This window comes from Mastigoproctus giganteus, chromosome 11, assembly GCF_048544385.1.
Source record: "Mastigoproctus giganteus isolate SK-2022 chromosome 11, ASM4854438v1, whole genome shotgun sequence".
Classification (NCBI taxonomy): Eukaryota; Metazoa; Arthropoda; class Arachnida; order Uropygi; family Thelyphonidae; genus Mastigoproctus; species Mastigoproctus giganteus.
Genome location: NC_143585.1, coordinates 145,476,716 through 145,490,277, shown reverse-complemented (window position 1 = coordinate 145,490,277; position 13,562 = coordinate 145,476,716). Strand labels below are relative to the sequence as shown.

Sequence of the window (13,562 nt, the reverse complement as noted above, 5' to 3'; positions counted from 1 at the left end):
CCCATCTGCACTACCCAGCGAAGTTCATATTTGACTGCACAATTACCCCCCCCCAGGTTTTTTCCACGTTCCAGTTCCCTGAGTGTAGTACCACACAGTTGGTATGTTTCTCTTTGGTTATTGCTACTCATATGCGGTATAGGTTGACCATCACTAATCCGGCCACCAGTAATCTGGTTCCACTGCTAATTCGGACATAATTTCTGTGAACGTAATTTCAAATTTCTCTGGTTGGCGCACCGACCTGCCACTACTGTTTTGGTGTTGGTTGCAGCATCAGCTGTTGGCACAAACTCATAAACACTGGCAAGACATTCCCACTTATTTTTCTGCATTTATTATTATAACCTGCTCACATTTAGCCCCTGCCATGGTTCCAGCACATAAAGGAAGTGCCTCTCGTGGTGTAAACTACAAACACTGTACATTGTCCATAACAGATAAAGTCGAACTTCTGAAAAAACTCGACAGCGATGTGTCTGTGAGAAGTTTAACTCTGCTTAATTGTAAATTCCAGCAATTTCTCTCAGTTCCTCTTATTTTAATAATTTTCTTTTAGCCATTCCGTGAGGGCTGATGACCCTCCTATGTGTGAGTCCTGTGGCACAATTTTATCCATTAGACACATTTTAATTGATTGTCCAGATTTTAGTAATATCCGTTTTACTGCTTTTAATCATCTGACTGAGCCGTATACACTCAGTCAGATTTTATCTGACAATGATCATGTGTCTGCTATTTTTAGCTTTTTGAAATCAGTAAACCATTTTACTCATATTTAAAAAATCTTTGTTAATGTTACTTGTTTACTGATTTGTCTTTTGCCGTTTATACTTATTTTTTCTACTTTGACTTGGTGATCTAATTCGTTAGGCCACTAAAAATTTTATTTTTTAATGAACAGGTTTTAGTGCATTATAGCCTTAGTTGCTAATGCGCCAATAAAACCCAACAACAAACAAACATTTAGCCATTCCTTTTTAGATTTTATTTATTTATTTATTTTTTTTTTTACAACACACTTGTACGAACTTGCGAAAAAACACAACAAAATATGATGGATAATAGAGCGCTTGACAAACTTGTTTTCACAAAATCCCTAACAATACTGACAAACTTATTGCGACATTTGAGAGTTTATTTTATTGCAGCACTTGCAATAAACTAATCACAAACAACCTTCATATGTATGCCGTAATAGCGTCTCACGTATGTGGCCGACACAGCTTCTCAAGATTTAACTTACTGGGCAACGTTAGCTATATATATGTGACATAAAAAAAAAAAGACTTTTTTTTTTTTGATATTTTAAGTGAAAAAACGACAACACTGACATTACAATAGTTATTTTAGAATTACTAATCAAATTATTTGCTAAATATGTTTTGAACCCTGGGGGAATCTTTTTCTTATACTAGCTTGGCAGACTCTGTATAAGTATAGTGCGAAAGCATCAATAATCCACAGCCAAATTTGAATGAACAGAATATTAGCAAAGCGGCATCGTTTTAAGTTATATGTCATATTGTGAATACCTTCACAACGAGTTGCTATTGCACTATTTCAAATAAATAACGCTTCACCTGAGGAGAAGACTAATGTTACTTATTCTCAGATGGATACCACCACCCAGAGAGCACCGTTTCAGGCTATTTGGCCCTTCTTCGGTGGGTGGGAAGGTACCCGAGTGATGCAATGATGGCAAAACAGTTATGAAGTATATTCAGTGATGGCAAAACAGTTATAAAGTATATTCACTGCATCACTTGGGTACCTACTCACTCACCGAAGAAGGGCCAAATAGCCCTGAGACGGTGCTCTCTGTGTGGTGGTATCCATCTGAGAATAAGTAACATTAGTCTTCTCCTGAGGTGAAGCATTACTTATTCGAAGTAGTGCAATATCATTGCAACTCATTGTGAAGGTATTCACAATATGAGATATAACTTAAAACAATGCCGCTTTGCTAATATTCTGTTCATTCAGATTTGGCTATGAATTATTGGTGCTTTCGCACTATACTTATACATAGTCTAGACTTTTGCATAGCTTGCGGCTTACGCCCTAAACACTTTATATTACTAGCTTGGCAGTCAACGTGTTAAAGGTAGGATGAGGTGGTTAGCTGTTGGGTAAACTGAGAAGTCACCAATACCACGACTCCTCTTCTTCCTCAGCTAAACTTCCGGTGCTAAATTAACCACCGGTGATCCGGCAAACTCCCTAATCTGGCACCCCACATGTCCAAATGCTACCGGATTAGTAACGGTCGACCTGTACTTTGCATATGTCAATGTTAAACTTCCGTTGCCACTTCTCAACCCATTTTCCCAACTTATCTAGATCCTGTTGGAGTAACATACTTCTTTACTCTCGTTAACAACCCTGCCAACCTTATCAACATGCAAACTTGGACGTTAAACCTGATATACCTTCATTAGCATTAGTAGAGGCATTTGATGCAAGAAAGCAAGCTTATGCAGCATCAGCCAAAAAAAAAAAAAAAAAAAACCCACTTCCACTTCACCCCTCTGTTCGTTCAAAATACCTGTCCAGCTGAGCCTTAAACTTATTTAGGCTATCAACTTCCATTACAAGGGATGGAAGTCTGTTCGACCAACCAACCACCTGCTGGCTAAAGGCAAATTTCCGCACGTCTATCCTACATCTGTCTTTCCTCAATTTGAATTTATGAATTTTTTGAATTTGAATTTATGCCCTCTCAGGTGATTATTCTGAGCTAGAGGAAGAATCCCATCAGCATTGAGCATGCTCAAACCATTCAAGGCTTTATACACCTCGATCAGATCACCTCGCTGGTGCCTAGTCTCCAGACACTGTAATTTGCAAAACTTAAGCCTTTCTTCGTAAGAGCACCCCTTTGTTCCATTCACTAATCTTGTTGCCCTTCTCTGTACTCATTCCAGCAGCTCTACATCCTTCTTGAAATGAGGCCTCCAGACCTGTATACAGTACTCTAGGTGTGGCCTGACCATTGCCTTATACAATGGAATAATCACCTCCTTATCCCTGCTGGAAAAATTCCTATATATCATTGACAATACACCATGAGCTACTCTTGCATCCCATCTGCACTGCTCAGAGAACTTCATATCTGCCTGCACAACCACCCCCAAGTCCCTTTCATTCTCTACCACTGTCAGTGTAGTACCACAGAGTTGATACGTTGCTCTCGGGTTGCTGTTTCCCATATGTAGTACTTTACATTTGTCAATGTTAAACTTCATTTGCCACCTCTCAGCCCATCTGCTCAACCTTTCCAGATCCTGTTGCAGCAGCATAGTGTCAGTAGTATCCTTGACAACCCTGCCAACCTTTGTATCGTCTGCAAACTTGGACATTAAGCTTGATATACCATCATCAATATCATTTATAAATACAGAAAACAATAATGGACCCAACACTGAGCCCTGAGGGACTCCACTAATATAGTCCACGATGAGCAGTGTCCATTGATTACCACTCTCTGTCTTTTCCCCCTCAACCACCCCTTTATCCATAGCAGCAACTTGCCTCCAATGTCACACTGCTCCAATTTGTGTAGCAGTCTTCCATGTGCAACAGTATCAAAAGCCTTTCTAAGATCCAAGTATATAATATCAAAGCTATTCCCTGCATCCAGTTCTTTTGTGACTGCATCATAGTACCCAATCAAATTGGTCAGGCAAGACTTCCCCTTAACAAAACCATGCTGTGTCCGAGCTATAACTGAAGTCTTGTCTAAATGATCCTGCAGTGCTTCTTTAACCAGTGCCTCCATTAATTTTCCTGGAACAGAAGTTAAGCTCACAGGTCTATAATTACTTGTGTCAGCCTTTGATCCTCCTTTGTGAATTGGGGTCACATTTGCACATCTCCAGTCTATGGGTACTCCCCTGAGTCCAAGGAAGCTCTCATAATTATGGCTAAGGGTTTGCTTACTTCCTTTGCTGCCTCCTTTAATATAACTGGATAGATCCCATCCACCCCGGGTGCCTTTCTTGTGTTTATCTTCAACAGTTTCTCCTCCGCTTTACTCCCAGTTATTTCAAGATTCTGTAGCTTACTGCTAGAGTTGAATACACCTCTGGCATTTCCCTCGCTGAATAACTCCTCATGTGTGAATGTCGATGCAAAATATTCATTTAGTTTGTTAGCTACCTGAGCAGGATCATCAACAGTTGACCCATCAATATCAAGTGGACCAATCTGATTCATCCCCTTCCTTCTAGAGTTTACATAAGTAAAGAACTCTTTGCTGTTTTTCTTTGCATCTCTTGCCAAGGATTTCTCGTAATCTGCCTTCGCCTGCCTAACCTCCTTTGGTTGCATATCAACTTGTATCTATCATAGGCTTCTGTGTCATGTGTTAATTTGTAAGTATCCCATGCATTTTTCTTCTCTGCCTTTGTATATTCATTGATAAATATACAAAACAACAATGGGCCCAAAACCGAACCCTGGGGTACTCCACTAATAACATTTGTCCATGAAGAGCAGTGTCCATTTATTACCACTTCTGTTGTCTCCCACTCAACCATCCCTTTAACCATTGCAGCAACTTTCCCTTAATGCCATACCTCTCCAATTTGTACAGAAGTCTTCCATGTACAACAGTATCAAAAGCTTTCCTGAAATCCAAGTATATGATAACAAAATTATTTTTGGCTTTCAGTTCCTTTGTGACCACATCATAGTATCCAATCAAATTGGTCAGACAACACCACCCTGTAACACCATGATGTGTCTTAACTATTACTGCAGTCTTGTCTAGATGATCCTGCAATGTTTCTTTATCCAGTGATTCCATTATTTTCCTTGGAACACAAGTTAAACTAACAGGTCTGTAGTTACTTGTCACCTTTTGAACGGCCTTTATGAATTTGTGATACTTTTGTACACTTCCAGTCCATGGGGTACCTCCCCTGAGTCCAAGGAAGTTCTCATAATTATGGCTAAGGGTTTGCTTACTTCCTTTGCTGCCTCCTTTAATATAACTGGATAGATCCCGTCCACCCCAGGTGCCTCATGTTTAACTTCAACAATTTCTCCTCCACTTTGTTCTCAGTTATTACAAAATCACTTAGCTCCCTGTTAGCATTTGATAAACTTCTGTCCTCATTGAATAACTCATGTGTGAATGTAGATGCAAAATACTCATTCAGTTTATCAGCTACCTGAGCATGATCGTCAATAGTCAACCCATCTATGTTAAGTGGTCCAATCTGATTCACCCCTTTCCTTCTAGAATTTACTTATGTAAAGAACTCTTTGCTGATTTTCTTTGCATCCTTTGCCAAAGATTTCTCATAATCTGCCTTTGCCTGCCTAACCTCCTTTGTGACTTGATTACAGTATGGCAGATATAAACTATCTGCCATAGGCTTCTGTGTCACTTTATATGCATCCCATGCATTCTTCTCTGCCACGTGCCTCATTAGTTCATCTGATATCCATTTAGGCCTCAATCTTGAACAGTATTTCTTAATTAAAATGAAAAGCCTAGTAGCCTCAAAAATTAAGTACCTGATGGCTACCCATTTAGAATTCAGCATTGGTAACATCATTAGTTGATCTCACTCTACAGAATTTAAAAACTATCTGAGACCTCTGTAGTCACCTGTATGAAAGCAAAAGCCATTCCCTTTAGCCTTGATGGTAGTTACATCTTTAAGTAATTCTCACATCAGTACATTGTGATCCAGTGGTTACTTCATCTGCAAATTCTTAATGCATGAATAATCACTGCTGGTAATCAGATCAAGAGTATTACTCCCTCTGGTTGCCTCTCGAATATGTTGCTGTAGAAAACAGTCATCCAATAAATCCCCAATCTTGCTAATGTGCAAGTGACCAACCAACGAGTTCAAGTCAATATCTGGAAAGTTAAAATCCCCCATTATAAGACATTCGGATTTACTGTCCCACTCTATTTCTCTGCACAATTGTTCATTGTACTCATTCGAGTCATTAGGCATATAACACACACCTACTCTCATTTTTCTTTTCCCAGTGCTTATTTCACACCAGACTCAACACTGCATTGTCCACCAACATCAATTGGATGCACTTCCTTAGATTTTGTGTTTCTTAACTAACAGCATAACCCATCCTCCTTTCCTGTCCTTTCAGTACACATTGTACTCCCCAAATTCCAAATCTGCACTGCCTATATCTGTGTGTCACCATATCTCTGATATCCCAACAATATCTGCCTTTGATGTCTTGACTAGCACTTCAAGCTCATCAAATTTATTAACTATACTGCCAGCATTGGTGTACATGCAAGTATATATGCACCTGTTCCTACTCCTAGCCACCCTAACACACACACACACAGCACATGTATTTACTTGTTCCACTATGACTCCCAGCAGTCCTGGAAATGTCCATTACCTTGCTTTCCAGGCTGCTGCTCATTCTAAGAGAAGCAGTGCAAGAATCACTTTTGCCGCTGTTCCACCAACCTTCTTGCATAGTATATTCCCCGTCTCCCTGAAAATAGTTGCCAACAATATCTAGTTCCTTTGGGACCGGCGCATTCTGCCTTGGAGATTGTTACCCAAAGAGTGACACCTTGTGATGCTTTCTTGAAATCACGCAGAGATTGGATTTGTCCTTTATAAGCCCTGTCTTTGAGATATCACCATAACCAAAAGTCACTAGAATCGACGTCAAGGTAGCTAACAGTATATTGCAGAAATTAAACTCTTGGCAAATTTTGAATCATTAAAGAAGTTAAATTTAAGCTACCAAATGAAAGTTGCAAAATTTCTGCCAATATATCGATAACAAAGGCTATCTGAATATTAGGCTGTAGCTTTTAGAATGAATATACTCCATTCAGAGCCTTAAAAAAATCAAACAGATTTCCTTGCAGATGCCTAATCTTCAGAAGTGCAAGTTACAGAAGTGAAATCTTTCATGTAAGAGAACCATTTTGTTATTCTCACTAATCTTGTTTTTCTTCTCTGCACCCATTCCAGTAGACCGCATCACTCCTAAAATGAAGCTTCTAGACCTGTAAGTAGCACTCAAGATATGGCATAACCATTACCTTATACAGTGGAATAATCACCTCCTTATCCATGCTGGCAACATTTCTATATATAATTGCCATATCCCAAGAGCTAAATGAGTGCATAAGTGAGAGTGTGAATAAAGACGTGTTTGTGTGCGAGATGTATGAAAGGCTGTGTATACTCCTTTATCTTATTTTTTATCCATCAAAAAAAACTTACTTTATAAGCACCTTCCCCCCTCCCACCATTCCAAAGTATTAATCACACGTTTCATTAATTTAACTGAAAATAAATTTAAGGCTGTCCTTATTTTTATTGATTTCAGAATTTATGCCAGAAATAAAAAGTGTGGAAGGAACACATGTTGTATTTCAAGCTGAACTGCAGCGTAGAGACTATGGTCATTCAGTCCTCAAGCATCTGAAACAACAGTCATCTTTGCTCTTCTTGATGGAGAAATACAACCTTCTTAGTGATGATAATTGCTATGTTGAGTTTGGTGCTGGAAGAGGTAATGTACATATTCATATTTTTAACTTTTTTTTTTTTTTAGTTGAGTTAAAACAAATGAAATTTATTAAGTTAAATTACTTAGTTGACCATAGTCGTATTTCAAATAATACAGTAAACTAATTTGAAGATGAAGGGAAACACTTTCAGTACTGAAAATTCAGCTTATTAAATATTACTGCTTATCTATTTAAAATAAACAGCCTCTGTAGCTGAGTGATCAGGAGTGGGAGTGCAGTAGTGCATGCTCTTTGAGTATACCGGGATTCAAGCCCAACTGCTAAATACGGTCGAGCTACCAACTCACACTGGAATGGCATTGGCAGATTATGGTTCATTTCCCTCAACATGAATTGTTTAAGGAGGCTTCCATCCTGCAGTGGATTGATAATGGCTGCTGCTTACCTTTTTTAAATTAAGTTGCTGTATAAACAGAACTACTAAAAACCCAATAGTCCTTATTGCTACATTGTTTTACTAATCAAATTTTAACTAAAATTTTAAAATGAAATAATTTTTAACTACAGAACTGTATTAAAATATAGAAATGTAAACTCACTCAATTTAAAATATTCTATAACAGCGTTTCCCAAACGTTCTTAGTTACGGAACACTTAAAACACAAGTTTAGCGGAAGCCAAAGAACTATTTGCCAATACAGTAAACCCCCGCTATTCGCGGGGGTTACGTTCCTGAGTAATGGCTCCCATAGTAATAAAGGGGTTCCGTTCCAAAGTATGAAATATATAAGAAAAACTAGTCTAAAATTTTGTCTATGTATGTATTATATGTACCTTCTTAATATATGACTATGTACATAGACAGTACATAGTGAAATGCAAGCATATGGCATCGAAATGAAAATAAGAAACAATTTAATATTAAATGTAATATTTATTAGAAATTTCAAACAAATCTTTCAATCCAGCGCCTTTGCTTGATAGCAAAAAAAAAAACATCCCGCCAGTGCTATCACCAGTTTCGCTAAAGTGTTGATAAAGGAGTTTTGCCTTTTCGCGAATGATGAGTGAACTTAACGGAATTTTATTTTGAGTTCGGTCTTCTATCCACAGATTTAAAGCTTTTCCATTTTTTCTAATTTAACATCACGAGTTACAGAGCAAATTTTTGAAGCAATTAGCGCGTTTTCACGGACACTACGGCAGATTTTTTCTTCCGATTTCTTGATTGATCGTACTGTTGACTCATTGATTTTATAATGTTTTGCCACTGAGGAGACGCTTTCACCATTAGAAATTGTCTAATAACTGAATTTTATTCGCTAATGTCATCACCTTCTTTCATATTTTCACATTTCTCTTTTTATTCGTAGCCATATTTTTGTAGGGGTTAGAAAGAACTTGTCCACAATAAAGTCACTTTCCTCCGTTAACACACTCGAAAAAGTCTGTTTTACACTGCAAAACGGTAGATTTATCATTTTTGTAAGCATATCAATTTATAAATTTATTCAATTTATAAACATATAAATTAAAAGCAAACAACGAAACCTTCCATGACAAACGCATAACACATACTGAACAAGGATTAGCGAGAAACATCCACGCTCGCGATTTTTTCACAACTGAGCGCTGTTTTGACCGGGAAAGATAATTTTAGCCACGCCCATGTTTTTTATGGCGGAAAATATTCACGGCGTTTTAAAATTCACATTTTTTTAGGTTTCATTTTATATTAAATCGGCGATCGCGAATACGCGAAACCGCGAATACAGATACCGCGAATAGCGGGGGTTTACTGTATTTTATTACATACGATGCACTGTGCATCAGGAGCATCTTTATTTCCAACACATGTAAAGCCAAAATTGAAATAACTGTCATCATACTTTCGTTTTGGTCTTTTATTAGTTGGTTCCTGTTTTTTTGCTTCGGATTTTTTGGGGAACAAAAGGCTGAAATTGTTCATCTTTACTTTGAAGTATGACAATATTGTGTTGGTTTTCATAGAGCACAGTTGTAATACTAGAAGTACAGTGGACCCCTGCTTTACAATGGGTTCACTATACGATCAAATCACTTTATGATGGACTCTCCATAATAAAATACCTTTCACTATACGATATGTAGAAAGCGCGGGATATTGTCACCACATTTGCGAATTGAATTTTAATATTATTTTAATTAATTAATTCTATTAAACGGAGCTTAAAAAATAGGAATGAAGAAAAGATTCTGAAAATTTATTTTTGTTTTTTATATGATTTCAGTGAAGGGAAAAAACACATTTCACCATAATATTGTAAGGTAAAACCCCACAGAATTCCAGTTATCGGTATTATTGCAAATGCAATAAGATCAAGTTTACTACCCATTTATAATAGCTTGCACTAACAGAAAAGCCCAATTAAACTGGAAAGTGCAAATTGTTTTATGGTATTGACCTCCAGAAATGTGCTTTAAAAAATATCATAAATGCATTCAAAATTCATACTAATAACAAATCATAGCAATAAACTGTGAAAGTGTAGTGCATTTTGATGATTTGAGTGGCTGATTATACTAACCAGTGATCACTGATGCCTACTTATTTCGCTCTACAATGGCTTACGATTGTCTCCGACCGGACCACGTGGTCCTTTGTCTCAGCCAATAGCAGCATTTGTAAACATGTCGGGACACTTTTCTTGTTTTCGCATCCTTTAGTTCAAGTGATTTTTTTGTGCTTACTTTCCATAAATTTACTGTATTGAATTCTTGAATGTATAACATTGCATAATATGGCCCCTAAAGAGCACAGTAAGAAGAAAATTTCAATTAAAATTAAACAAGAAATAGTGAAAAAACATGATGGTGCTAAAATTAGGTCATTGGTGCACGAATATAGTTTTTCACAGTCAACCATTTCTATCATAGTGAAACATAAGGAAAACCTTAAAAAAGTTAAAAGTAAGTGATGAATCTAACACAGTCCAAAAAGGCAGAGAACTGATTTTAGAAATGGGAAGGCTTTTGTTACTGTGGATAAAAGGAAAACAAATGAAGGGTGATACAGTTCCTGGACAATACATTTGGGAATGTGCAAAGCAGATTTTTGAGGACTTAAAGACTAAAACACCTTCAGCTAGGGATGCGCGATATGGAGACTTTAAAGCCAGCAAAGATTGGTTCGACTGTTTTAGAAAAAGGTCCGATATTAAAAGTGTTATAAGGCATGAAAAGGCTTGCAGTGCTGATCAGGAAGCAGCTGAAAACTTTAAGCTATTTATCTCTGGTGATTTTTATAAGAGAAATTGTATTAGTTTTATATAGAATACTGAATACCGTATTTTCTAAAAGGTGTATACCATGCACCTTTTATCTAACAATAACTCGTCCTAAAATTGTGGTGCGTCTTATGCACCGGAATAAACAGTAGAGCACGATACAAATTAAAAAAGAAAAAAGAAAAAAAATGCTGATGGTGCCACACATTTTTACTTATTCCCCCCAAAAAATGTTTAAAATGATAATTGATAATTATAAACATTAAAAAAACAAAAATCCTAATTTTCCTTTAACTTACATTGGAAAAGCTGTGTCATTGGTGGTGTGGTGATGGAGCTGGAAGAGAGTCTTTTACCATCAAGATATCAGGACAAACTTCAGGATCTGGTGTTCTTTCCGAGTGCAGCCTCTTGCTACTTATGGTATAAAAACTGTCCAAAGTGGTTTGCTTTTGGCACTTTCTCTGAAGGTTCTTGAAGTAACTTAACACCTGATCTTCAAATTTGCAGGTCATCAATTCAGTGGTTTCAATATCTTGGTTTTTTTTTACTGTCCTCTTCACAATATCCCACGCAGAAAACATGTCCTTAATTTCTTGAGTTGTTGCTACACAGTCATCCTCCTCATGTTCTTCATCTCCACTGTCATGCTCGCCCATCTGCTCTAATTCCTGGAGTTCCTCTGTTGTCAACTCCCTTCCGTGGTCTGCAATTAACTCCTCCACATCCACCGTATCAATCTCTAGAGCCAAGGACTCACCAAGAGTGATAATTTTCTGCTCTAAAACACCTTCAGCTTCAAATCCTTCAAAATCATGGATGACTGAAGGCCATAAGTTCTTTCAGGCTGCACTGACGCACCGAGCTGAAACTTCATTCCAAGAACTGACAATCATTTGTACACAGTCTAAGATGTTAAACCTGGTCTTCCAGAATTCCTTTAAGGTGATGGCTCTGTCTCCTGAAGTCTCTTCAAAGCACTTCGCAAGCATCTTCTTTGTGTAAATTTTTTTAAAGTTGGCAATCACTTGCTGATCCATTGGCTGAAGCAGAGGGGTGGTATTGGGTGGGCGAAATTTGACAGTAATGAAGTTAAATTGCTCCTCCAGAGATCGGGCAAGTTGGGGATCATGACCTGGAGCATTATTCAAAATTAAGAGTGCCTTTAAAGGAAGTTTGTTTTTTTCTAAGTAACCTTTGACTGAAGGACAAAACACTTCAAATATCCATTCATTGAAGAGGTGTCTTGTCACCCAGGCTTTCTTGTTACCCCGCCAAAAGACACCCAACCTGCTTTTGATTACCTTTTGTTGTTTAAACACTCAGGGAGTTTCTGAGTGGTAAACCAACATTGGCTTAAGTTTAAAATACCACAGTCATTGGACCCTAATAGCAGAATAAACCTATCCTCCATAGGCTTATGACCAGGCAACAAGGCCTCTTCTTTTGTGATGTATGTTTGCCTAGGCATCCTTTTCCAAAAGAGGCCCGTTTCATCTGTATTAAAGACTTGTTGAGGAAGGTAACCCTCCTTCTCAACGAGATCTTGAAACTTCACCTTAGTTATATAGCGAAAATTTCAACTTCTGAGGACTTGGAACGAATTATCAAAAAACTGTTATTGGGTTCACATTACGTTATTTTCCCGATACGATGGTGTCTCTAGAACAAATTAATATCGTAAAGTAGGGGTCCACTGTACTTGCTTCTCATTTTAAAGTTCCTTTTTTCAACCACAAATCCATGGTCATTTATTTTAATAATAATATTTTATTTGGCATATTAAATCACTACGTTGCTACTTTTTCGTAGATGGCATTACCTCTATACATACTTTTCTATGCAAAGCCCACTAAAATAAAGTGTTCTGCAGTCTATTTAATTATTATTCTATGCCTGTATGTTAATAACCGAAAAAAAATAATGTTAAAAATTATAATGATGCAAAAGTGGTGTATGCTACAAATATGCAAAATGTATTTATTTTATTTTTTTAATTATTAATTACGAATTTTCCCAGAACACTTATTGACATCTCACAGAACATTAGTTTTCCACAGAACACTGTTTGGAAAATGCTGTTCTATAACAAGGATCTGGTGCGTTTTCTTCTTTGATTTCCATTCCACACTGTCCTCAATGTGACTTATTTTAGAGAAATTATTTTCTGTTGCAGCTGGAAGATATACAGTAAACCTGCACAGTTCATCTTCTGCCTTTCAAGCTTCCTAGCAGGTTGGCATGTTAATCCTTCTACTTTTTGTCCTCTACTCTTCTTATTTGTTTCTGGGAGACTATCTCTGCATCAAATCAATTAAACATAATTCACTAATTTCGGTATCGCTATAAGCATTTACAAAATCATGAAATAAAACGGTTTCAGTTATGCTCCCAAAAAATGAAAAACAGTCTTTTTTACCACCACTATTTCCCTAAATTCCTTAAAGCTACAGCTATTGTTTAGTTTCAAAAAGATTTTCTTTTGTTTATATTAATAAAAATTGGGTCTTGTCTTATGAACTGTTTGCTTTTCCCAAAAAAAAAAAAAAAAATTTAAAAGCCTTTTTTGGGACCGTTCCCAAACTGCCTACATCAAGTCTGGATATTTGAATTATAACGTCAGACCATGCTGTCTGTTCCACCCGTAGCTCATGAACACTCTAAACAAAGATGTTCAACCATTACAGATTGGCCAATTCAGTTTATTCACACTAAACAAACTTTCCTACACAAATCAGGAACAATACAGAAACTCAGACTGAGTTCGCAATTCCTCTGTAAAAAATCCATTTGACTGGTCACAA

General features: G+C 37.2%; 1 protein-coding gene across 3 annotated transcripts in view; it reads left to right on the top strand.

The window, feature by feature from the left end:
• LOC150078498 (tRNA:m(4)X modification enzyme TRM13 homolog) overlaps positions 1-13,562 on the top strand; it is a 376,145-nt gene that overhangs the window by 134,098 nt on the left and 228,485 nt on the right. For all 3 annotated transcript variants that reach the window (XM_090385143.1, XM_090385144.1, XM_090385145.1), the window contains exon 6: positions 7,348-7,533. In XM_090385143.1, coding sequence (XP_090241269.1) covers positions 7,348-7,533 — 186 coding nt within the window. The remainder of the gene's footprint in view (positions 1-7,347; positions 7,534-13,562) is intronic.